Source organism: Salminus brasiliensis, chromosome 11 (genome assembly GCF_030463535.1).
Source record: "Salminus brasiliensis chromosome 11, fSalBra1.hap2, whole genome shotgun sequence".
Taxonomy (NCBI): domain Eukaryota; kingdom Metazoa; phylum Chordata; class Actinopteri; order Characiformes; family Bryconidae; genus Salminus; species Salminus brasiliensis.
The window spans coordinates 101,678-126,127 of record NC_132888.1 but is presented as its reverse complement, the minus strand read 5'-3'; the positions used below and the strand labels follow the sequence as shown (position 1 = coordinate 126,127).

Genomic DNA, 24,450 nt, shown 5'->3' with positions numbered 1-24,450 from the left:
GTGGAGTGTGTGTGATGACTAAGGTGTGTGTCGAATTCACTCCTATAGTATCTAAATCTCCTCTTGGTGGCGTAATAGAGCACCGCTTAGATGCAGATCAACTTCAGCTCACAGTGAGAGCTAGCCAGGCTGAAGCACAGCTTCCATGATTAGCTATTCTGTTGTCCTATTGGTGGATGTTTAGTGATGCTATTTTCACATGTTTCAGGTGTGTGTGTGTGTGTGTGTGTGTGTGTAATAAAAAAAGAGTGTGTCAGTGAGGGAGTGGCAAGCTGAATCGGATCAGTGTGTTTTTATCCACAGTGTTAACGACACACACACACACACACACACACACACACACTTCCTTTAGGCCTTTCTCTGGTTTCCATAGATACTAACATGCTGTCAGCTAGACCAACAAAATGACCCCCCCCCCTCTCTCTCTCCCCAGACTGCAGTGAGTGTATCTGTGAGATTTGAGTGTGATTGTTTAGGCCAGTTAGCTTTAGTGCTAATTGGTGGGGTATAATTGTGGGGGAGGTCTTGGCGATGAGGAAACCCTTTAGGATGATGGTGTGAGGTTAATGTGAGGTTAGTGTCATAGTGTGAGGTTAAACTGAGTCAGTGGGGTTAGGATGCCGCATCTCTGATCATTTCTTAACTGTTGTTGATTTGCGAGCAGATATTATCGATCAGTTCACTCACTTTGTGGAAAATGACTCAGACACACTCTGAAGAGTTTGCGTATTCACGGCCCCGTTTGCCGGATAGGACAGGCTGCAGCGCGCTAGCATAGCCTACAAGTTCACTGCAACACCAGTGCTAATGCTAGTGCCGGGAATGACTGGAGTTTAACATGAGAGAACAAGTAGCCAGGAGACAAAACACAAGCACCACCGCCCTGCCACCGCCCTGCCACCGCCCTGCCACCGCCCTGCCAGTCTGCGGGAAAGTGTGACCCCTGTATACTTCTATAAGAAACAGTGAAGTCAATGAATTTACAGTTTAAGTGAAATAGACTCTGAATTTAAGATGTTTAAACACACATAAAGTAAAATGAAACTTAAAACTTTTGAAAATGACAATAAATGACATGAAATATAAATATAATACATTCATATGAAATTGAGTTTAATGTCAGTAACTCTTGCCCTGTTGTTTGTATTATTTTTACTTGAACGCTTCAGTTTTAAGTAAATAAATAAGTAGAACGAGACTTTTACAAACACATTATGAAGGATGAAAAGTATTTATCATTATTGGCAGAATCCCAGAAAATATTGAGAGATAATTTTTTGTCCATATGGCACGCCCCTGCTCTGAGCTGATCATCAGGACGTCCAGTTCCTCTCACCTGACCAGGTAATCACTGCAGGGTTGCTGTCATACACTACAGGAAGTATAGGGGGCGACTTGGATGCTGGTGGCTGCCTGAGTATATCTCCCCCCTAGTGGTAAATGGTGTAACTGCTGCCTGTTTTTGTTTTCTGTGGTTTATTATGATTTCTCTAATGTTTACGACTCGTGTGATTGGCTAAAATGTTGGTGCTGGAAGAGCCTGCTGCTGTAGGCTGAATGGGTGGAGTTAAACTGCTGTAGGCTGAATGGGTGGAGCTAAACACTAAACGGTTCTTCGTGGAATTGAAAGTGTGTTCCTCTGGGCTTTACTCCAAAGAGCCTTCTCTAGAACTTCATTTTACTCTTAAAACTTTATTTTAAGAGTGTTGCCATGGTTACATGGACGGAATGTTGGGAGAGGAACTGGAGGAGGTGATTAGAGGTCTGATAATAAAGTATTAGTTAATAGAGGTCTGATTGTAGCTGGTGCTGCTCCGAGGTTTTTGTAGAGTTGTGTAGAATTGATCAATTCTGGTGGATTTCCCCTTCAAACAGTCTGGCAGTGTAAGAGAGGGACTACGGGAGTGTGTGTGTGTGTGTGAGGTGGGAGTCTCTCTCTCTCTTACACACACACACACACACACACACACACACACACACACACACACAGGTTTAGGGAATGAGCCTCAGACTCTCGGGACATTTTTCCGGAGTGAGGTAGAGCCCAGCGTCTCTCTCTCCTGTGGAATATTCCTGCTTACGGAAAACTGTCGGGCCGCTCCCCCTCACTGCAGATTCCATAAAGCAGGGAAAAACACACAGCCCTGAAACACAATCCACTGTGTGTGTGTGTGTGTGTGTGTGTGTGAGAGTGTGTGTGTGTGTGTGAGTGAGCGTGTGTGTGTGAGTGAGCGTGTGTGTGTGAGTGAGCGTGTAAGAGAGTGTGTGATTGAGTGTGAATAAGTGAGTGTGAGTGTGTAAATGTGTGTGTGAGTCTTTGTGTGTGTGTGTGTGAGTGAGTGAGCGTGTGTGTTTTTTTGAGTGAGCGTGTGTGTGTGTGTGTGTGAGTAAGCGTGTAAGAGAGTGTGTGATTGAGTGTGTATAAGTGAGTGTGTGTGTGTGTGTGTGTGTGTGAGTCTTTGTGTGTGTGTGTGAGTGAGTGAGCGTGTGTGTTTTTTTGAGTGAGCGTGTGTGTGTGTGTGTGTGTGTGAGTGAGCGTGTAAGAGAGTGTGTCATGGAGTGTGTTAGTTTGAGTGTGAGTGTGTAAATGTGTGTGTGAGTCTTTGTGTGTGTGTGTGTGTGTGTAAGTGTGTGCGTGCGTGTGAGTGTGTTTCCTGACTCAGCGTGTTTTACCTTCAGCTCGGGACGCTCTGTGGTTCTTCCCAAATCGGTTCTCCACATGTTCTCTTCTGCACCGGCCAGCCTGGAGCTCAGCAGTTCTTTAAGGGTTCTTTTATGAAGGCAACTATTCTGAATAGAACCACAACTCAAAGAACTGTTAACATGCTGAGGTTGTTTGTGTGAAGCGCTTCCTCAGCTCTCATTAACACAAGCGTTCGTTAATGAGAGAGGCGTTGGAGGTGTGTGTCTGAACACCAGTCTGAACACATCTCCACCAGTCTGAACACCTCAACACCAGTCTGAACATCTCCACACCAGTCTGAACACATCTACACCAGTCTGAACATCTACACCAGTCTGAACACCTCAACACCAGTCTAAACATCTCAACATCAGTCTGAACACCTCAACACCAGTCTAAACATCTCAACATCAGTCTGAACACATCTCCACCAGTCTGAACACATCTCCACCAGTCTGAACACCTCAACACCAGTCTAAACATCTCCACACCAGTCTGAACACATCTACACCAGTCTGAACATCTACACCAGTCTGAACACCTCAACATCAGTCTAAACACCTCAACACCAGTCTGAACACCTCCACACCAGTCTGAACAACTCAACACCAGTCTGAACACATCTACACCAGTCTGAACATCTACACCAGTCTGAACACCTCCACACCAGTCTGAACACCTCAACACCAGTCTGAACACATCTACACCAGTCTGAACACCTCCACACCAGTCTGAACACTTCAACACCAGTCTGAACACCTCAACACCAGTCTGAACACATCTACACCAGTCTGAACATCTACACCAGTCTGAACACCTCAACATCAGTCTAAACACCTCAACACCAGTCTGAACACCTCAACACCAGTCTGAACATCTACACACCAGTCTGAACACCTCCACACTAGTCTGAACACCAGTCTGAACACCTCAACACCAGTCTGAACACCTCCACACCAGTCTGAACATCTCCACACCAGTCTGAACATCTCCACACCAGTCTGAACACCTCCACACCAGTCTGAACACATCTACACCAGTCTAAACACCTCAACATCAGTATAAACACATCTACACCAGTCTAAATACCTCAACACCAGTCTGAACACCTCCACACCAGTCTGAACATCTCCACACCAGTCTGAACACATCTACACCAGTCTGAACATCTCCACACCAGTCTGAACATCTCCACACCAGTCTGAACACCTCCACACCAGTCTGAACACATCTACACCAGTCTAAACACCTCAACATCAGTATAAACACATCTACACCAGTCTAAATACCTCAACACCAGTCTGAACACCTCCACACCAGTCTAAACACCTTAACATCAGTCTAAACACATCTACACCAGTCTAAATACCTCAACACCAGTCTGAACACCTCCACACCAGTCTGAACACATCTACACCAGTCTAAACACCTCCACACCAGTCTGAACACCTCCACACCAGTCTGAACACATCTACACCAGTCTAAATACCTCAACACCAGTCTGAACACCTCCACACCAGTCTAAACACCTCAACATCAGTATAAACACATCTACACCAGTCTAAATACCTCAACACCAGTCCGAACAGTTTGTTGTCACAAAGCAGCACAAAACCCAAAGACCACCGTACAGGAGAACCTCCTCAGAGCTGGAGGAAACATTGGGAAGAACCAATACTCACAAGGGGAACCCCAAAAATTACCAAATTACCAAACCAGACTGTTCTACTGCTCAGGTGTGCTGAAATCATCATAATATAATAACTAATATAGTCATAGCAGTGATGGTCAGAGTGATGAGAGGAATGATGGGTAATAGTGGTGATATTAATAGTGCAGATAGTTACGAACCATTTAGGTTTAACATGGTCATTAAACAGGTAGCAGTGGTAGGAGGGTGTGCAGCTGGTCTGGCATGGGTGGTGGGGGGGGCCTGCTGGTCGGACTGGTAGGTGGCAGCTGGTTGGACGCAGGTAGAGGGGACCTCAGCGGTCAGTCTTCCAGCAGGTCGGGCTGGATGGTCATTTACTGGGAGAAGGTAAAGAGACAGAGTTAGTTCTGAGAGGATTTTATAGAGATCAGAGAATGTTGATCAGTATCAGAGTGTGTCTGACGACTTCGGCAGGTCTGACTATAACAGCCTAATTAAAAGGAGAGAGCCAGAAGGTAACACAGACACGGGAGCTCCCTGAAACACTAGTGTCCATCTGCTCCACCGTCCACAAACCTGAGTGATCGCGTGTAAGCAGCGAGACGACAGCTCCAGCATCTCAGTGTACTACAATTCCCTGTGTCCTCGAACCCTGGACCTGCAGCCCTTATCTAAGAAACATTAATTACCAAAAGCTGAACTAAACAGATGAGTTTCAGCCTAGATTTAAAGACTGAGACTGTGTCTGAGTCCCCAACTTTTAAGAGAAGGCTCCTCCCCCTGCTGAGGTTTTCTGAATTCTGGGAACGAATAAGCAGCAGCCTGAGATCTTATTGCCAGTCTGAACACCTTACGATCAGCAGTCTTCTAAGAGCCCGACTGTCAGACATGTTTTAGAGAGACTGGCCCTCTGTGATGATGAGGAGCTCAATCATCCCAACCTTCTTACTTAAACTTTCTGTTCCACCTTAAAACACATTTTCAACCAAACTGCCTGATTCTCTCCCGGTAAGCTGCTACTCTGTACAGATGAGAGTTCTCCCACCTGTCTGGTTCAGCTGATCCACACTGCTGTTCTGAGAGTGTTTACTTCACACACTCTTAGCCTTCCGTTTTCCAGCAGAGGAGTCTCAGATTTCACTTCCTAGAGGGTCCGGTTTCATAATAAAACCATGATCTTCAGCAGCTCAGACTCCACTGCTCAGTGTCGGAGGATAACGCTGAAGGAAAGCTTGCAGTTGTTTTTTTTCAGTTGGCTACGCTAACTATTATTGTTGTGCTCCACCCAAACCAACCCAGACCTTCTGGGGGATTTTCCTATGGTGTTTGCTGTGGAATGGTATGGTGGTTTCTATGTTTTTGCTAACTGATTGCTATAGTATCCTGGGTGGTTGCTATGGTGTTGCTAAGTAGTACTCGTTCCCAGACAGAACTCCCCCATCATATGATGCCACCAGTGGTGGGAGGCTGAAGGCTAGCACAGTCTTCCTCTGAGACATGTGAAGCTTCACCACATCTGCCACTGACACAACACCAGGCCAGCAGAGCAAGTCCAGCGCCCTGGGGTGGATTTCTACTCTCTGGACCTGGATTCAGCACCATTTACATTAAATTTATATTCACGGCATTTAGCAGATGTTCTTCTCTTCTTACAGAAGAGCTTCACTGTTTACTGAAGAAGAACCTCAGCTAGTTTAAATAGACTAAAATTCAGATCCTCTAATCTTAGACTCTACTAAACACAAGTCAGTAAGGAGACCACTCTGCTATTCGCCCAAGTCCTCTCAGAAGAGGAGGGTCTTCAGTCTGGGTTTGAGGACAGTGAGCGTTGGACTCTGCTGTTCGGACATCCAGGGGAAGCTCGTTCCACCACTTCGGTGCAGGACAGTAAAAAGTCTGGACGCTCGTCTTCCATGGATCTTAAAGGATGGCGGGTCGAGCCGAGCCGTACTTGAAGCTGGAAGGGCTCTTGGTGCAGATCGGCTTTTGACCATCGCCATCAAGTACGGAGGGGCTGGCTGGTCCAGTCTTGGCTTTGTAGACCAGAGTCAGGGTCTGAATCTGATGAGGGCAGCAGCTACAGGAAGCTACAGTGAAGAGAGAACGCAGCAGTGGAGAGACATGGCTGACCATTGCTGGCAGTTTTAGAGCAGCTCTGGTTCTGCACATTCTCGCTGTTAGTGATGTTAGTGCAGCTGTTTTAGTGGGTGGCTGTTTTGCAGTGCTGTTCTTCCATACACAATGCCCTATTTAATACGAATTTAAACAGGTTCTAGAGCCGAACTCTGGTAGAACCGTGTCTCAGGCATCAGGCAGCGTCTTCATCACCATTAGGTAAAGAACTTTCCGTGAGGAGCTTTTATTAGAGCTTCAGACGTCTGCTTCCCTTCACCTCCACTGTAGAACTCCAGCTCTGACTGGGGGAGCTTATCTAGAACCGAGCGTTTCACACACTTTGTCACTCTGAGTGAACACTGGAGTCAGATCAGGTGATTTATGGCTATGTGTCTCTGGAGTTAGACCAGCTGGAGAATCCTCCTACGCCCAGCCTGGTGTGTCTCTCTCACTACCACCCAACATTCTGAGAGAGGATTAGCAGCTAATAATACACAAACACACACACACACACACACACACACACACACACACACTACACTGCTGATAGGATGGGGGGCAAAATCTAAATCTCGGTATCTGAGAGCAGCCTGTAAGAGTGAAGTGGGCGCGGGGCACCGGGCGCTGGCTGGGGTTGGTGTGCGATTAGGATGACTTTAGGGGCCCTAAAAATGTATTCATTTAGTATTTTGGCAGAACTGTTAGAGTTGTGGGGCCCGGTGTAATATCTTTTCATGGGGCCCAAAATCCCTGACAGCACCTCTGGGGAGTTTACAGGGTTTTGGGCTAGTTAGAGTCTATCAGTATTAGGGTCTTTCTCTCCGTTTGTGGTTCTAGACTGGTCTAACTGTTCTACAGTTGTCCGCTGATGGTCTGAGAGCAGTGAAGGTGGACCAGGAGCAGATTAGAGTTTATTGATCTCAGATGTTTGGGTTAAAACTCTCAGACTTAAAGAGCCGTTTAGACTGGGATTCTAAACAGATGTGGAACACGTGATCCAGTAATGACAACACATCTGTTCACCTAATCCATCTGTTCATTAATCAAATTAATGTATCTGTTTATTCACTGATCTGATCTGTAATTGATCTATTTGGTAAGCTCAGATCAGAACATTTACATTTACATCTACATTTACTGCATTTAGCAGACGCTCTTATCCAGAGCGACTTACAAAGTGCTTTGCTATTTACCCAAGAAAAGCCTCAGCTAGTTAGAATAGACTAATAATACAAAAGATACCTCCAAGCTTTAGACATTACTAAACACAATACAATAAGGCGACCATAGAACTATTCGTCCAAGTACTCTCTGAAGAGGAGGGTCTTCAGTCTGGGTTTGAAGACAGCGAGCGACTTAGAGTTTAGAGTTTAAAGAGAGTTGTAGTGAGTCTGACTGTAATTTTACTGTGTGTGGTTGGTTCTGAGACTCTTCCCCCTGACTGTGATTGGACCTAATCACATCTATAACTCAATAACTTTGGATTGAGTTACAGTGGCAGAACATACCTCCCAACACCAGATCCTGACCTCACCCGTGCTCTTACTCTTGGTCTGTCAGTGGTCACATTGCTGCCAAACTGGGAGCAGCACAGTGTCACCAGCAGTGCGTTAACCAGGGGCCAAAACCCTCGACCTCTTTCTTGGTTTTGAGACTCCTCCCCCTGACTTTGATTTGTCCTAATCACTTCCTGTCAGGTTCTGAGACTCCTCCCCCTGACTGTGACTGATTTTGTTTGAATGTTTTATAGTCTCAGATGGGATGACTGAACAGAGAGAGAGTGTGTGTGTGTGTGTGTGTGTGTGTGTGTGTGTTTGTTTGGGTGGAGGACCTGTTTGGCTGTGGTGCTGTGGGGTTGTGTTTCTGGTGGTCTTGGGCCAGGAGGGTCCCTGGAGAGTCGGGGTTGTTTGCGGTCGGCTGAGTGACGTCATTGAAGAAAAGGAGATAAGGGATCGTGGGAACCGTAGTGTATGCAGTGGGGAGGCCAGATGTTTACAGATGTGTGCATTCGTCAGCTATCGGCCCCCACAGCTCCCCCATGATAACACTCCTCATAAAGCACTGATGATGATTGTTTTGCATTGCGGTATCCATGGTAACCAGTGCATAAGCACAGGATTCTCCTGACGTGCACTCTCAGTCTGCTGCTGGCCAGATGAGTCATTCAGCAAAGGTTCCGGTTCAGTGGAGAAGTGTCAGGAGAGTGTGGTTACTGTGAAGAGTAGTGGAGGGTCAGTGTGGGCTTAGGTTCCAGCAGGACAGATTGACCCTTTCATTTAAATCTGAGCCATGAGCCATGTCCAAACCGTCCCCAAACCTCCGACCCTACAGTCAGGGATCTTAGATGAGGCACTATGCAAGACGTGTGAGACGGTCTGCACGCTGGACGCCAGCTACAGAGGAGCAGACAAAACCCCCCACTTAAAGACAAGCTGGTAGTGAAAGACAGCGACAGCACCACCAAAAACTACTTCTTGCCTTGGACGACCTCTCCCTTCATACCCCAAAGAGCCTGAGCGGATCACTCCGAGCGGATCACTCCGAGCGGATCACTCCGAGCACCATCAGAGAGCGTGTTTGGTGCGGTTGGGCATATTGATACAAGGCGAACATGTTTTCGTCAGCGCACAACGAGGACGAACCTGACTCCTGACGCCGTTTGTGATGGGACAGATACGCGCCGTCACTTTTACTAGATTATGAAAGTTTATTGAAAAGATGGTGATCCGAAATCAAACCAGTAAAGAGGTGAGGGTCAAAACCAGAGGTGTCAAGTAACCGAGTACAAATACTTGGATATTTTACTTCAGTGGAAATGTTGGTTATCTAAACTTTACTGCAGTAATTATTTTTTAGGTGACTTTACTTTCTCCTCCTTACATTTTCATTTCCCTTTGTTTTCATTCCGGCTCGTCATCAATAAAAACCCTTTCCAGATAAACCCTGTGAGTCTGATCCTGATTGGATGAGAAGTATAAACACACACCATTCTGACTCCCTATTGGTTTATAAGAGATCCATCACACCTGCACACGTCCCGTCCCTCTCCAGCGAGCTCACAGCAGACGTCTGTAGTCTAGTATGAAGACTGTGTCCGTGGCAGAGACTCAAGAGAGCTGCAGTGAAACGTCCCGACTGAGCCCCACATTTACATTCCAATAAAGCTTATTGATCACACGCCTCTGAAGTCTGACTTTCTGCAGCTTTACAGAACTTCTAGACAACGACTCCTCATATTTTCCTCCATGAAGCTCATGTTGATGCTCAGTAGAGCACAGAGACGCTCCTTTAATAGAGCTGATATTACTGAAATGCTTCATTTTCAATGGGCAGATCTGCAGCTGAAACAGGAGCCTAGTGCAGCCCAACATTTTTAACATCAACATTTTAATAGAACATTCTCCTCATTATGACTTTTAGAGAAATGGGGTTTTGGGGAGGGGGGGGTAGTGCACTATAGACCCCTGTGGCGCGGCCTAAGCTTTCGGCCTTTGTTTTCCTTCCATTACTTTTACTTTTCTACTTGAAGTCGTTCTGAAACCAGTACTTTTACACTTTTACTGGAGTAAAAAGCTTAAGTCTTTTAAACCCTAGTATCTCCACTTCTACCTGAGTAACCGGAGCTGTGGTAACCATAACAGAAGGGCTGAGGTAAGGTGAGATAACGAGGAACAGGCAGAGGTCGGGTTAAAAAGGTACACAAAGCAAATCAGAGCAAACAAACTCACAGAGGATAAACGGGGGAAGGTCGGCAAAACGGTACAAAGAGTCTTTGCTAAAATTCCGGCAATCAGGCTTTGTCCTGATTGGCCAGAGTGGTCACGTGAGCAAGCAGAGGAGTCTGGGAAAACTGAGTATATATGCCAGCACTTACGGTAAAACCACATGTCGTTCTAGATAACGGGGAATTACACAGCATCAAAAACCACAGGATGAACAGGAGAAATGGAGAAATGGCTCTCTGGTGTCGGGTCTTCACGCCGCACGATACACAATTTAGCTTAACATCAACACGCCGGCCAGGACTGAATATTAGAGGCAGGACATCAGTTTAGGAGCTCTGAAAGCTGTTGGACAGAGCAGGGGTCAGAGCCATTGTGATCCATCTTACTCATTTCCCAAACCTCAAATTTCCCCAGTTATCCCGACCTTGAGCTTTGATCAGAGGCTAGTTGAACTCCTGGCAGCTGTTGAGTGACGGTGGTGGAAGTGGAGCTGTTGGTAATGAGCCGAGCCAATTACAGCTAAACGCTTCTGGACGGCGTTGATGTAGCTGCGGTTTGTAAACTGACCGGCTCAGTTGAGGTGTCCTTGTTATTCCGGCAGGGCTGCTGGGCTCGGAGAGGCTGCTTTCAGATCTCTGGTTTGGTCTGTAGAAGGCAAAAGCTAGAGGAGCGCTCACTGTAACGTGACCCAAAAACACCCGTCTGAGATGATTCATTAAGGCTGCTTTTCTGCCTGTGAAGGACGGAGGAAGAGCAGCTGGACGACCTTATAAGGTCAGCTTTATATCAGCAACTGCAGAGAAGACCACAAACACTCTGACCACAATAAACATCCCACTGTCCTCATCATTACTGCCTCACTGTCCTCGTCATTACTGCCTCACTGTCCTCATCATTACTGCCTCACTGTCCTCGTCATTACTGCCTCACTGCCCTCGTCATTACTGCCTCACTGCCCTCGTCATAACTGCCTCACTGCCCTCGTCATTACTGCCTCACTGTCCTCATCATTACTGCCTCACTGTCCTCGTCATTACTGCCTCACTGTCCTCATCATTACTGCCTCACTGCCCTCGTCATTACTGCCTCACTGTCCTCGTCATTACTGGCTCACTGTCCTCGTCATTACTGCCTCACTGCCCTCATCATTACTGCCTCACTGCCCTCGTCATTACTGCCTCACTGTCCTCGTCATTACTGCCTCACTGTCCTCGTCATTACTGCCTCACTGCCCTCGTCATTACTGCCTCACTGCCCTCGTCATAACTGCCTCACTGCCCTCGTCATTACTGCCTCACTGTCCTCATCATTACTGCCTCACTGTCCTCGTCATTACTGCCTCACTGTCCTCATCATTACTGCCTCACTGTCCTCGTCATTACTGCCTCACTGCCCTCATCATTACTGCCTCACTGTCCTCGTCATTACTGCCTCACTGCCCTCGTCATAACTGCCTCACTGTCCTCGTCATTACTGCCTCACTGCCCTCATCATTACTGCCTCACTGTCCTCATCATTACTGCCTCACTGCCCTCGTCATAACTGCCTCACTGCCCTCGTTATTACTGCCTCACTGCCCTCGTCGTTACTGCCTCACTGCCCTCATCGTTACTGCCTCACTGCCCTCATCGTTACTGCCTCACTGCCCTCGTCATAACTGCCTCACTGCCCTCGTCATTACTGCCTCACTGCCCTCATCGTTACTGCCTCACTGCCCTCATCGTTACTGCCTCACTGCCCTCGTCATAACTGCCTCACTGCCCTCGTCATTACTGCCTCACTGCCCTCATCGTTACTGCCTCACTGCCCTCGTCATAACTGCCTCACTGCCCTCGTCATTACTGCCTCACTGCCCTCATCGTTACTGCCTCACTGGCTACACCATTATCGACTTACTGTCCTCTTCATTACTGCCTTATTAGTACGTAGTACTTTTACATTTACATTTACAGCATTTGGCTGACGCTCTTCTCCAGAGCGAAGGTTACTGGTATTACAGAGGAGGGCCAATGGAGTGTTAGGAGTCTTACCCAAGGACTCTTATTGGTGTAGCGCAGCACAGTCACCCAGAAATTGGGTTTAAGTCCTCACAGAAGGGAATCATCAGAGTATTCTGGTACAGCCCTGTAGTTCTGGCCCATGTACTCCTATTCAGAGGGAGGTGAATATCCCAAATCAGGGACTAGCTCAGGGTGTGGTCAGTGTGGCATTTGGAGAACACAGTGTCTGTTGTGGTTTCAGCTGGACAGCTTCAGTTCTGCTCTCTGCCTCTGGATGAGGAAAAGGCGGTGAGATTCTCAGTGTGAGTGAGTGTGGGATTAAACAGATGGCTTTTGATATATTATGCTATTAACCGTGTCTAATAAAAAGCTCTTTAATCTACTGCTGGCTTCTCCAGTTCCCCACAAAATTCAGTATTCACCAACTACAGAAGTGCTGGATGCAGCTGCAGAGCTTGTTTCTCTGATTACAGGATGGACAGGATGGACAGAGGGTTTAATTGGAAGATGTTTCAGACTGAGCTGGTGTTGGTATTGCTGGTGGTTTATAGTTTCGTGTGGTCCAAAGGCCTGCAGGATTCCTCAGTCTGAGATTGTAAAGTGTCTTACCTGTGTTTCAGCTTCGATGTGTTTTTCAGAACATCTGTGAAGAGGGACACTATGGGCTGTCCTCATCATTGCTGTAGGAGAGGCTTTATATTTCTGATGCTGTGTGTGTGTGTGTGTGTGTGTTTGGTTCTGCGTCCTGCTGTGGATGTTTCTGGACAGGTCCCAAACTGGGCTGGAGTAGAAATACACCTCATCCCCCAGGGCCTCCAAACCTCCACCTGCCAGCTTGCCAGGGCCACAAATACACACACACACACAAACACACACACACACACACACACACCAACTCAGAAATGACTTTTACAGACACAGAATGGTGTATCGTATCCTACACCCTACTGCTGCTGAGCCATAAACCCACTCGGCACTACTGCACCTTAAACCCAACCCATCCCACACATTCACCCACTATACTGCATTATTCACCATCCACTATGAATTATTCACCATCCACTATGAATTATTCACTATCCACTATGAATTATTCACTATCCACTATGAATTATCCGCATCCACTATGAATTATTCACTATGCACTATGAATTATCCGCCATCCACTATGAATTATTCACCATCCACTATGAATTATTCACTATCCACTATGAATTATTCACTGTCCACTATGAATTATTCAGTATCCAGATTGAACTTTTTTAATGTCTACTATAATCATTTGTTTATTATGAATTACTCAGTGTAAACTGAGTGTTCAGTTTTCCTTAATTGATGATTTAGTTATAAGTTATTATTTATTTATTTATGAATGAATTTATTAATGTAGGAATTATTCAGTGGTGAGCTGAGAGTGAGTAAACTGGAGTTTATAGGCGCTGTGATGAACTCCTTCTACAGTTTATTTAAGTGACTGGAGGACTGGTGCGGTGGGCTGAGGGCCAGTGGTGTAGGTGTGTGTGTGTGTGTGTGTGTGTGTGTGTGTGTGAGAGAGAGGTAATATATGAGGTTATAACAGTCAGAGTTTCCTATGAGTAGGAAAGTGTGTGTGAGAGTCTGCAGTCAGCTGATAATTACACGGCTGGGTCTGCTGGAGAACCTGGTCTGGAGAACCGACTGCAGCGCTGGACTGTCAGAGCTGTAATTCCTGTCTGGCTGCAAGACCAGTTATTTTCCGTCGTCGCGTTTGAAGGCTGCTCCGAGTTTTACAGTGCAGCCGCAGAGCGCCAGACTGACTCGCCTCTGACTGAGTCCTGTGGTTGGAGAGGCAGGAGGGTGAGGCAGGGCAGCCTCGGATCTGAAGAGAGAAATGAGGTTCTGTCCACTAGAAGAACTCCGTGTTGAACTACACTGTTCATGACTGACCTGTGTGACTGAACACACTTGAGGAAGTTACAGATAAGAATCTTTCAAAGATCAGGAGTGTAACCGGTAGGTAGTGAGTATAAGGGGCGTAACCGGTAGGTAGTGAGTATAAGGGGCGTAACCGGTAGGTAGTGAGTATAAGGGGCGTAACCGGTAGGTAGTGAGTATAAGGGGCGTAACCGGTAGGTAGTGAGTATAAGGGGCGTAACCGGTAGGTAGTGAGCGTAAGGGGCGTAACCGGTAGGTAGTGAGTATAAGGGGCGTAACCGGTAGGTAGTGAGTATAAGGGGCGTAACCGGTAGGTAGTGAGCGTAAGGGGCGTAACCGGTAGGTAGTGAGTATAAGAGGCGTAACCGGTAGGTAGTGAGTATAAGGGGCGTAACCGGTAGGTAGTGAGTATAAGGGGCGTAACCGGTAGGTAGTGAGTATAAGGGGCGTAACCGGTAGGTAGTGAGTATAAGGGGCGTAACCGGTAGGTAGTGAGTATAAGGGGCGTAACCGGTAGGTAGTGAGTATAAGGGGCGTAACCGGTAGGTAGTGAGCGTAAGGGGCGGAACCGGTAGGTAGTCAGTGTAAGGGGTAGAACCGGTAGGTAGTGAGCGTAAGGGGCGTAACCGGTAGGTAGTGAGCATAAGGGGCGTAACCGGTAGGTAGTGAGCATAAGGGGCGTAACCGGTAGGTAGTGAGCGTAAGGGGCGGAACCGGTAGGTAGTGAGCGTAAGGGGCGGAACCGGTAGGTAGTGAGCGTAAGGGGCGTAACCGGTAGGTAGTGAGTATAAGGGGTGTAACCGGTAGGTAGTGAGTATAAGGGGTGTAACCGGTAGGTAGTGAGTATAAGGGGTAGAACCGGTAGGTAGTGAGTATAAGGGGTAGAACCGGTAGGTAGTGAGTATAAGGGGTGCAACCAGTAGGTAGTGAGTATAAGGGGTGTAACCGGTAGGTAGTCAGTGTAAGGGGTAGAACCGGTAGGTAGTGAGCGTAAGGGGCGGAACCGGTAGGTAGTGAGTATAAGGGGTGTAACCGGTAGGTAGTCAGTGTAAGGGGTAGAACCGGTAGGTAGTGAGCGTAAGGGGCGGAACCGGTAGGTAGTGAGCGTAAGGGGCGGAACCGGTAGGTAGTGACTCTTAATGCTGGTCAGCTGCTACTGAAATTGGGGGGGTGCAGTCATGCAGCTGTGTTGACGGGCATTGATGGAGCCCAACAGGTGAAGGTACTGTGGTTCTCTGTGAGTGGGTGGGTGGGCATGATCGGAATGAAGTCAGTCAGAGACCCGGAAGACTGAGTCAGAAGAAATTCTGTGGGCAGTGAAAAAGGTTGAGGTCTAGAGCTTCATACCGGACGTTAATGTTATTAGAGCTTCATACTGGATATTAATGTTATTAGAGCTTCATACTGGATATTAATGCTATTAGAGCTTCATACTGGATATTAATGTTATTAGAGCTTCATACCGGACGTTAATGTTATTAGAGCTTCATACTGGATATTAATGTTATTAGAGCTTCATACTGGATATTAATGCTATTAAAACTTCATACTGGATATTAATGTTATTAGAACTTCATACTGGATATTAATGTTATTAGAGCTTCATACTGGACATTAATGTTATTAGAGCTTCATACTGGATAATAATGCTATTAGAGCTTCATACTGGATATTAATGCTATTAGAGCTTCATACTGGATATTAATGTTATTAAAACTTCATACTGGATATTAATGTTATTAGAGCTTCATACTGGATATTAATGCTATTAGAGCTTCATACTGGACATTAATGTTATTAGAGCTTCACACTGGATATTAATGCCATTAGAGCTTCATACTGTATATTAATGCTATTAGAGCTTCATACTGGATAATAATGCTATTAGAGCTTCATACTGGATATTAATGCTATTAGAGCTTCATACTGGATAATAATGCTATTAGAGCTTCATACTGGATATTAATGCTATTAGAGCTTCATACTGGATATTAATGCTATTAGAGCTTCATACTGGACATTAATGTTATTAGAGCTTCACACTGGATATTAATGCTATTACAGCTTCATACTGGATATTGATGCTATTAGAACTTCATACTGGATATTAATGTTATTAGAGCTTCATACTGGATATTAATGCTATTAGAGCTTCATACTGGACATTAATGCTATTAGAGCTTCATACTGGACATTGATGCTATTAGAGCTTCATACTGGATATTAATGTTATTAGAGCTTCATACTGGATATTAATGCTATTAGAGCTTCATACTGGATATTAATGTTATTAGAGCTTCATACTGGATATTAATTCTATTAGAGCTTCATACTGGACATTAATTCTATTAGAGCTTCATACTGGATATTAATGCTATTAGAGCTTCATACTGGATATTAATGTTATTAAAGCTTCATACTGGATATTAATGCTATTAAAACTTCATACTGGATATTAATGTTATTAGAACTTCATACTGGATATTAATGATATTAGAGCTTCATACTGGATATTAATGCTATTAGAGCTTCATACTGGACATTAATGTTATTAGAGCTTCATACTGGATATTAATGCTATTAAAACTTCATACTGGATATTAATGTTATTAGAACTTCATACTGGATATTAATGCTATTAGAGCTTCATACTGGACATTAATGTTATTAGAGCTTCATACTGGATAATAATGCTATTAGAGCTTCATACTGGATATTAATGCTATTAGAGCTTCATACTGGATATTAATGTTATTAAAACTTCATACTGGATATTAATGTTATTAGAGCTTCATACTGGATATTAATGCTATTAGAGCTTCATACTGGACATTAATGTTATTAGAGCTTCACACTGGATATTAATGCCATTAGAGCTTCATACTGGATATTAATGCTATTAGAGCTTCATACTGGACATTAATGCTATTAGAGCTTCATACTGGACATTGATGCTATTAGAGCTTCATACTGGACATTAATGTTATTAGAGCTTCATACTGGATATTAATGCTATTAGAGCTTCATACTGGATATTAATGCTATTAGAGCTTCATACTGGATATTAATGTTATTAGAGCTTCATACCGGATATTAATTCTATTAGAGCTTCATACTGGACATTAATTCTATTAGAGCTTCATACTGGATATTAATGCTATTAGAGCTTCATACTGGATATTAATGTTATTAGAGCTTCATACTGGATATTAATTCTATTAGAGCTTCATACTGGATATTAATGTTATTAGAGATTCATACAGGATATTAATGTTATTAGAGCTTCATACTGGATATTAATGCTATTAGAGCTTCATACTGGATATTAATGTTATTAGAGCTTCATACTGGATATTAATTCTATTAGAGCTTCATACTGGATATTAATGTCATTAGAGCTTTATACTGGATATTAATGCTATTAGAGCTTCATACTGGATATTAATGTTATTAGAGCTTCATACTGGATATTAATTCTATTAGAGCTTCATACTGGATATTAATGTTATTAGAGCTTCATACTGGACATTAATTCTATTAGAGCTTCATACTGGATATTAATGATAATAGAGCTTCATACAGGATATTAATTAGGTAGGTAGTGAGCTTCAGTATTAGAGCTTCATACTGGATATTAATGTTGTTGCATATCAGTTTCAGTGTTACACTGGGGGTTAACATTTCACAACTCTAAGGGATGAAGGCTTGGGCTGTTGGCAGTCTTCCAGGTTGATGTTGGAAACTCACCAGAGTCCTGAGCTCTCAGTGTGTGTGTGTGTGTGTGTGTGTGTGTGTGTGTGTGAGGCAGGAGAAGCTCATTCTGGGCCGTTCTGGGCGTTTGTGGACAGCGGAGCTTTTTCACTGTTTAATAAGAAAACTGAAGCTCTGAACTCTGCAGTGCTCATAAACCTTTCCTGTGGGATTAACTCAGTTATTGACCCCCTTCAATAACCAGCGTTGTTTTACACTGGAGAATTTACCAAAGAAAAGTCCCACCAGTTCTAGAACCTTCTCCACAGAGCTGAGGAACGCTGGAGGAACCGGACCCACCTTCACCTCAGCACAGTGTGTGTATCACTCTGCCCACTGAGCTCCGGTCTGAGAGAGGAGCAGCTCTACAGAGCGGGACGTGATGAGAAGGAGGTTCCGGTTCTAGATAAGATGCGTGAATAATTTCTATCTAAGCTGCTTCTTAAAACGTGTTGTGATTAGAATGGAAATCAGTCTAAAGTTTATAGATCCCCCACAAAATGCAGAACCCTAGCATGATGTGGAGCCCTGAATCTGGGATCTGGTTTCTAACTGCCACCCAGGCTGAACCGCCTCCTGCTGGAGTCTGAAGGAGTCATTATTCAGGCTGAGGTGGAGGAACCTCTCTTTGGCAGCTTCTGGACAATAACAAGACTCGGCAACGGGCAGAGCAGACGGGTTCAGTTGGTCCTCCATACTCTGGGAGACCGCCGGAGACCGCCCCCATGGATTCTGAACATAATTAAGTAAGGGACAAGCGAGAGAAGACAGTCATGAGAAGGAGAGACGGACGGCATACAATATACTTATCTGACACACACACACACACACACTCTCTCTCTCCGAGGATCCAGAGTTTGTATGTATGTATGGTGGGTGAAAGAGAGTTGAGCACCTGGTGGACCTAGCTGTCCCTCAGTCTGAGGCGTTATCTAGAGCGGGTACTGTGACTAACAGACACTGTAACATTCTGTAAAATGAGAAATCGTTTCATCTTCATCTTCAGTATGAAATTAATACTTTCAGCTTCAGAACCTGAAACATTCACGTTTCCCCCTCTTTAAGAAACCGAACACTTCTAAACTCAGCTCGGTTCTGGAACGTTCCGATGTATCAGATTCAGTCTTTCTTTTAGACTGAAGACGCAGAGTTACTGAAGCTCATAGTACTTCTAAAGCACCAAACCCCAGAAATCAGCTGCTACTCCCTAGAACCTGCCTAAAGAATATATGCAGAACGTTTGTGTGGAGGCTGAAAGCTGGGCCGGGGAGAATAATTCTGGGTGTCAGTGAGAGTGGTGTTCTGAGCTTGTTCTATGAGGTGTTTAGATATTTAAATGACTCTTGTTTGATTGGCTGAATACGGAGCAGCTGGAAGTTGATATTAGCCCTGATTTGTAGTTTGACTGCAGCAGTAAGAGGGAGAGTGCAGTGACGGGCTGTTCGCTATATGGAGTAATAAACTGGGGGGTAATAAATCGGTTGGGTAATAAAGAATTTATGGCCGATCATGAGAACTCTTTATTCCTCAGTACGCGTGTCTTTGCTTACATGCAGATCTTGACCACTCCGACGTGGCTGACCAGCAGACGTTTTGTCTCAGAAAGAACTGAACAGACAGCATTCGGTGTGTGTCCGTGGTCAGGACGCTCCTCATTTCTGATTCTTCCTTTATGCCTCATCCAGTAACGGGCTGTAACACAGCAGCTGAAGATCTGAGCTCTCGTCCTTTTTGTGAAGAAGATCTACATGTGTTTGGCTGGAGGCTGTTTACACACTGAGACAGGAAGCTCAGTCTCGTGCTGTAAAAACTCCTTTTCCCTGTTTGATCTTCAGTGTTGAGGCTGATGTTTGTTCAGGGTTCCTGCTTGTGGATCCTCCTCAGGGCGGTCTGATGGGCAGCAGGTGTTATATTTTAGTGTTCGGACGCTCACGGTTCCAACTGTTTTAAAACTTCTCAGTCAATATTTTTGGTTCAAGCGTTGATGTTCAAACGTCAGATTTCCACTGTTGCTTCTGGAATGCCCCCAGCCACCACACCGGACTCTCTTGCTGAAAGAATGTAAGAGATTGTACAAAGACTAAAATTTCAGGATTAGGTCTAGTATTAGACCACACCCACTGATTCCAGACCAGTGAAAATAGATCCTCACAGTTTTGTGGTTGTTCTTTGGTTGACCACCAAACATTTCAGCAGATTCAACCAAAGCTCTTGGAGTTCCTATGAATTCCATCATCTTCGCTTCTATGAAATATTTGCATTAAATTAGTGACATAATGAAAAAGCTGTTCTGATTAGCAGTCTTGCAGATCGAGCCGAAGCAGTGGGCATTTATAATGTCGTCCAGTTTTCGGACTAAAGCCCTCTGTTTTACAGGGTCAGTAACTTTAACGCTCTTAGTGTGTGAAAGACTAGTAACGCAACACACACCTCAGAGATCCATTCACATGTTGAAGAGTCTAATTAAGTGCTTTCTGTCTCCCTGTTCACCCACAGGTGATCTCCTTGGATTCACAAAGACATCTGTACCCCACTGGAGAGAGAGAGAGAGAGAGAGAGAGAGAGAGAGAAGAAAAGACATCTGTGGGGCACATCAAGGCAGAACGACCACCAGGTGGTCTGTGGTTTATGGGGTTGTGGAAGGGGCCAGAAGACATCTCCAAGCCCGCAGGCCTTCGCAGTCCACAAAGAAGATGATCAGGAGCTCTGTGTTTTGGCCTATAATTAGGCCACAGTGTCCCATGCTGAGGAATGGATAGCCTCATCGCTATGGCTAACAATTACCTTAACCATGGGGCGCCGGTAAAAGACTGGCATGGACATCATTTTTTCTTTGGCCTAACATTAGCAGAGTCAGCATTTGGAGTAGCTCTTCATCACTGGAAGCTTCAGCAAGAGAAGCACCTTTCCTAGCTGTTTGCTTTGGGACCGAAAAAGAGTGTTTTTTATTTGGGAATTTTACTGTTGGGAATTGTGTTTTTAGAGGAATCATTTATATGAAAAGACAAAGATTTCTAAGACACCATGGCAGCGACCTATCGCATCGTGGTCAGCAGCATTAACTGTTATAACAGTGTGGTGATCGACCGGCGCGTTCAGCACACGGTGCATTACTGTAACGGACCTTGTGGAGCAGCGAAACATGGATTTAACTGCATGGTGGCTCACCGCAGCACCTGTGCAGAGCTTCTGGATATACCCGTTTCCCGGCCTTACATGGACCAGCCTTTGAGCCTCCATGAACCTGCCTCTAAATCTTTGGAGAATGGCAGTTCGGGCCATTTCTGTGAGGACTACCACCAGGTCATCCCAAGGGTCAAGAAAGGATCGGCTATCCAAAGCTCGACAAGCCTGAAGGACATCACTGGTGAAGCAATCAATTTAGCCAGTGGGAAGATCAAGGAGTTTTCCTTTGAGAAGATCAAGTACTCCTCCAGCCATGTGACCTTCAGGAAGGGGCGAAAGGTCAGACCCGATTCCTTTAGCCGCAGGTCCACTGACCTCGATATCATCTACGGCCACTTTGCAGGCAACGATGAGAACTGTCCCCCTTTTGGCCTTATGCAAAAGCCTGTGGCCGAGGAGCAGAAGCTTAGTCGCAGCACCTCCCTAGAGCAAAACCTGAATAGCAGTGCGGCCGCGCTTTACCTCAACAGCCTCAGCGAGGAGAACCTCATTGCCCGAATACTGGAGAAGACCAGGGCAGACAGTGGCACCTCAGGGGAAGACATAAAAGCCTGTCTGGACATTTTGCTCAAGTGTTCAGAGGACTTGAAGAAGTGCACAGACATTATAAAGCAGTGCATCAAGAGGAAGTCCATGGGCGGAGATGGAAATGAGGATTCTGCAAACCCAGAAGCCATCTATAAGAATGTGATGGCGCGACTCTCTAGCTACCTCAAGAGGCTACCTTTGGAGCTGGAGCTGGGTCAGGCTGGGAGGCAAGAGCATAACGATTTGTCTGAGCTGGTCAACACTCTCCATGGACTGCAGCAAAGTCCATTTTCACCCATTTTTGGCAATGAACAGCCACCACGCTACGAGGATGTTGTTCATTCACCTCCTTTGACAAAACCTCCGTCTAAATCAGTATCCTCTTCTCAACCAGACTCCCATGAAGCTTCCAGGGAGCTTACAGGGAGTTTAAAACCTGTCCAGGCTCTTGTTACACCACTATCATCCCATGCATCTGCCAATGGTGGCATCCTGCCTCCCGTCACCAGTCCGTCCACCTTTCATTCTGTCACTGCCGGCCGTCATGATCCCTTCTCTTCCACCAATTCGCTCTTGTCCAGCAGCACCGATAGCATCTGCAAAGAATCCATGGAGGCTCTCTATATTGAAGAGGATGCAGATGTGGGGCGGACACTGGACAAGACAGCAAGAAGCGAGGGGAAGCACGCCGGCTTTGGTGTTTCAGAGTCCAGGCAGCACTCTAAAAGACCTGTGGCCCTCTCAGATTTAGGCCCAGGTGTCACAGATAAGTTCACAGATATCAGTAGAAATGGAACTGCGCTCAAACCCAGACCTGAGCCAGTAATTAGCCAGCCGTACAGCACGGAGTCAAGAACGTTCCCAAAACCAGCCCCACGAATCCGCAGAGAAGGGGAAGATGATATTGACAAATTACTGATGGACTTGGAGTGCCTCTCCCAGAACATGCAAAAGGAACCTCCACTACCACCAAAGTTGAAGCGAATGAATGAATCTCTTCAACAAACAAACTCCTATCAGAACCTGCAGCACACCGCTAGCTTGGGGACTAAAGGTCCATCAGTGGCCCAGAGCTCTCCTGGACTCTCGTACACCAAGCCTGTGGACCACGGAACCGAAGAGACAGGTGAAGAGGACGATGGTGCTCTACTGCTGCGGATTCTGGAGAGTATTGAGAGCTTTGCTCAGGAGCTGGTTGAGAGTGGTGCCGGATTGGGGACGCAGTCCAAAGAGCGTGAGGTCATGCGTCTGCTCCAGGACACTCTGGCCACCGCTAAAACAGAAGCTGGTCTAGAGCCTGTTCCTGAGCCTTTACCTGAAAACACACCAGTGCCTGCTAACACACCTGCATTACCAGCAGCTACACCTTCACCTGTGCCTGTTTCAGTGACCAATTCAATGACCGCTGGGAGAGACACAGGCTCGACTATACTCATCCAGCAGACGCCTGAAGTCATCAGAGTGAGTACTCTACAAATGATGAGGTGTAAGATGAGGTGCGTTTGTCCTAATTGTCTGGAGAGTGGACTATCTAGGGTACTCAGGGGAGGTTCAGACCGTAGGGGACCGTGTGATTAAGGTTATTCACTATGAAGGAAGTCGCCAGGACCTTTTACCCTTCAGTTTTGCCACCACTGTAAATTCCTTCTGCCCTCTGTTTTCTTAGCCTCTGATGATATGGAGTAGAGGATTTTTAAATGTGTGTCTGTCCTCCCTGGAGCAGTTGTCCACTTCTGGAAATTGTGTGTCTCTCATGATGTCATGATCTCAATGATGGGATGGATTGACCATGGTCAGTGTATAGAGGATATACGGATGGATGGGTTCTGGATTTTCACTTCTCAGTTAGGCTGAGGCAAATTTCAGTGAAGTGGAAAATTAGTCTCATTATTTGAGGCAGAGAATGAGAGTCTGCTTAGGCGAGCTGCTGAGGGTTGTTCTCTTCTGAACCAAGATCTGCATTATGCAGAACCTGAGGTTCTTTGAAGTCTTCTGAGTAAAAACGTTCCTCTAAAACACAGGTTGTGATGAGACGCTATTTTCTAGCTCTTGAATAAATCATCAGTTGCGCTGAAGACTGGTGGGTCTGTGTTGCTCCTGACTGACTCAAACTGACTTTTTTAACTGATTGAGCGTCTGATAGTGTGTTTGATAGAGTGTACGACCAAGCGTTTGATGGAGTGTACGACCAAGCGTTTGATAGAGTGTACGACCAAGCGTTTGATAGAGTGTACGACCAAGCGTTTGATGGAGTGTACGACCAAGCGTTTGATAGAGTGTACGACCAAGCGTTTGATAGAGTGTATGACCAAGCGTTTGATAGAGTGTATGACCAAGCGTTTGATAGAGTGTATGACCAAGCGTTTGATAGAGTGTACGACCAAGCGTTTGATAGAGTGTACGACCAAGAGTGTATGACAAGAGTGTATGACCAAGAGTGTTTGATAGAGTGTACGACCAAGCGTTTGATGGAGTGTACGACCAAGCGTTTGATGGAGTGTACGACCAAGCGTTTGATAGAGTGTACGACCAAGCGTTTGATAGAGTGTATGACCAAGCGTTTGATAGAGTGTACGACCAAGCGTTTGATGGAGTGTACGACCAAGCGTTTGATAGAGTGTACGACCAAGCGTTTGATAGAGTGTATGACCAAGCGTTTGATAGAGTGTATGACCAAGCGTTTGATAGAGTGTATGACCAAGCGTTTGATAGAGTGTACGACCAAGCGTTTGATAGAGTGTATGACCAAGCGTTTGATAGAGTGTATGACCAAGCGTTTGATAGAGTGTATGACCAAGCGTTTGATAGAGTGTACGACCAAGCGTTTGATAGAGTGTACGACCAAGCGTTTGATAGAGTGTATGACCAAGCGTTTGATAGAGTGTATGACCAAGCGTT

At 45.6% G+C, this 24,450-nt stretch overlaps 1 protein-coding gene across 1 annotated transcript in view; it reads left to right on the top strand.

Moving 5' to 3' along the window:
• The window catches only part of ppp2r3a (protein phosphatase 2, regulatory subunit B'', alpha), an 82,107-nt gene that overhangs the window by 12,773 nt on the left and 44,884 nt on the right, over positions 1-24,450 (top strand). The window contains 1 exon segment of the mRNA XM_072691187.1: positions 20,335-23,013. Within this exon segment, the coding sequence (XP_072547288.1) occupies positions 20,863-23,013 (2,151 nt within the window). The 5' untranslated portion in view covers positions 20,335-20,862.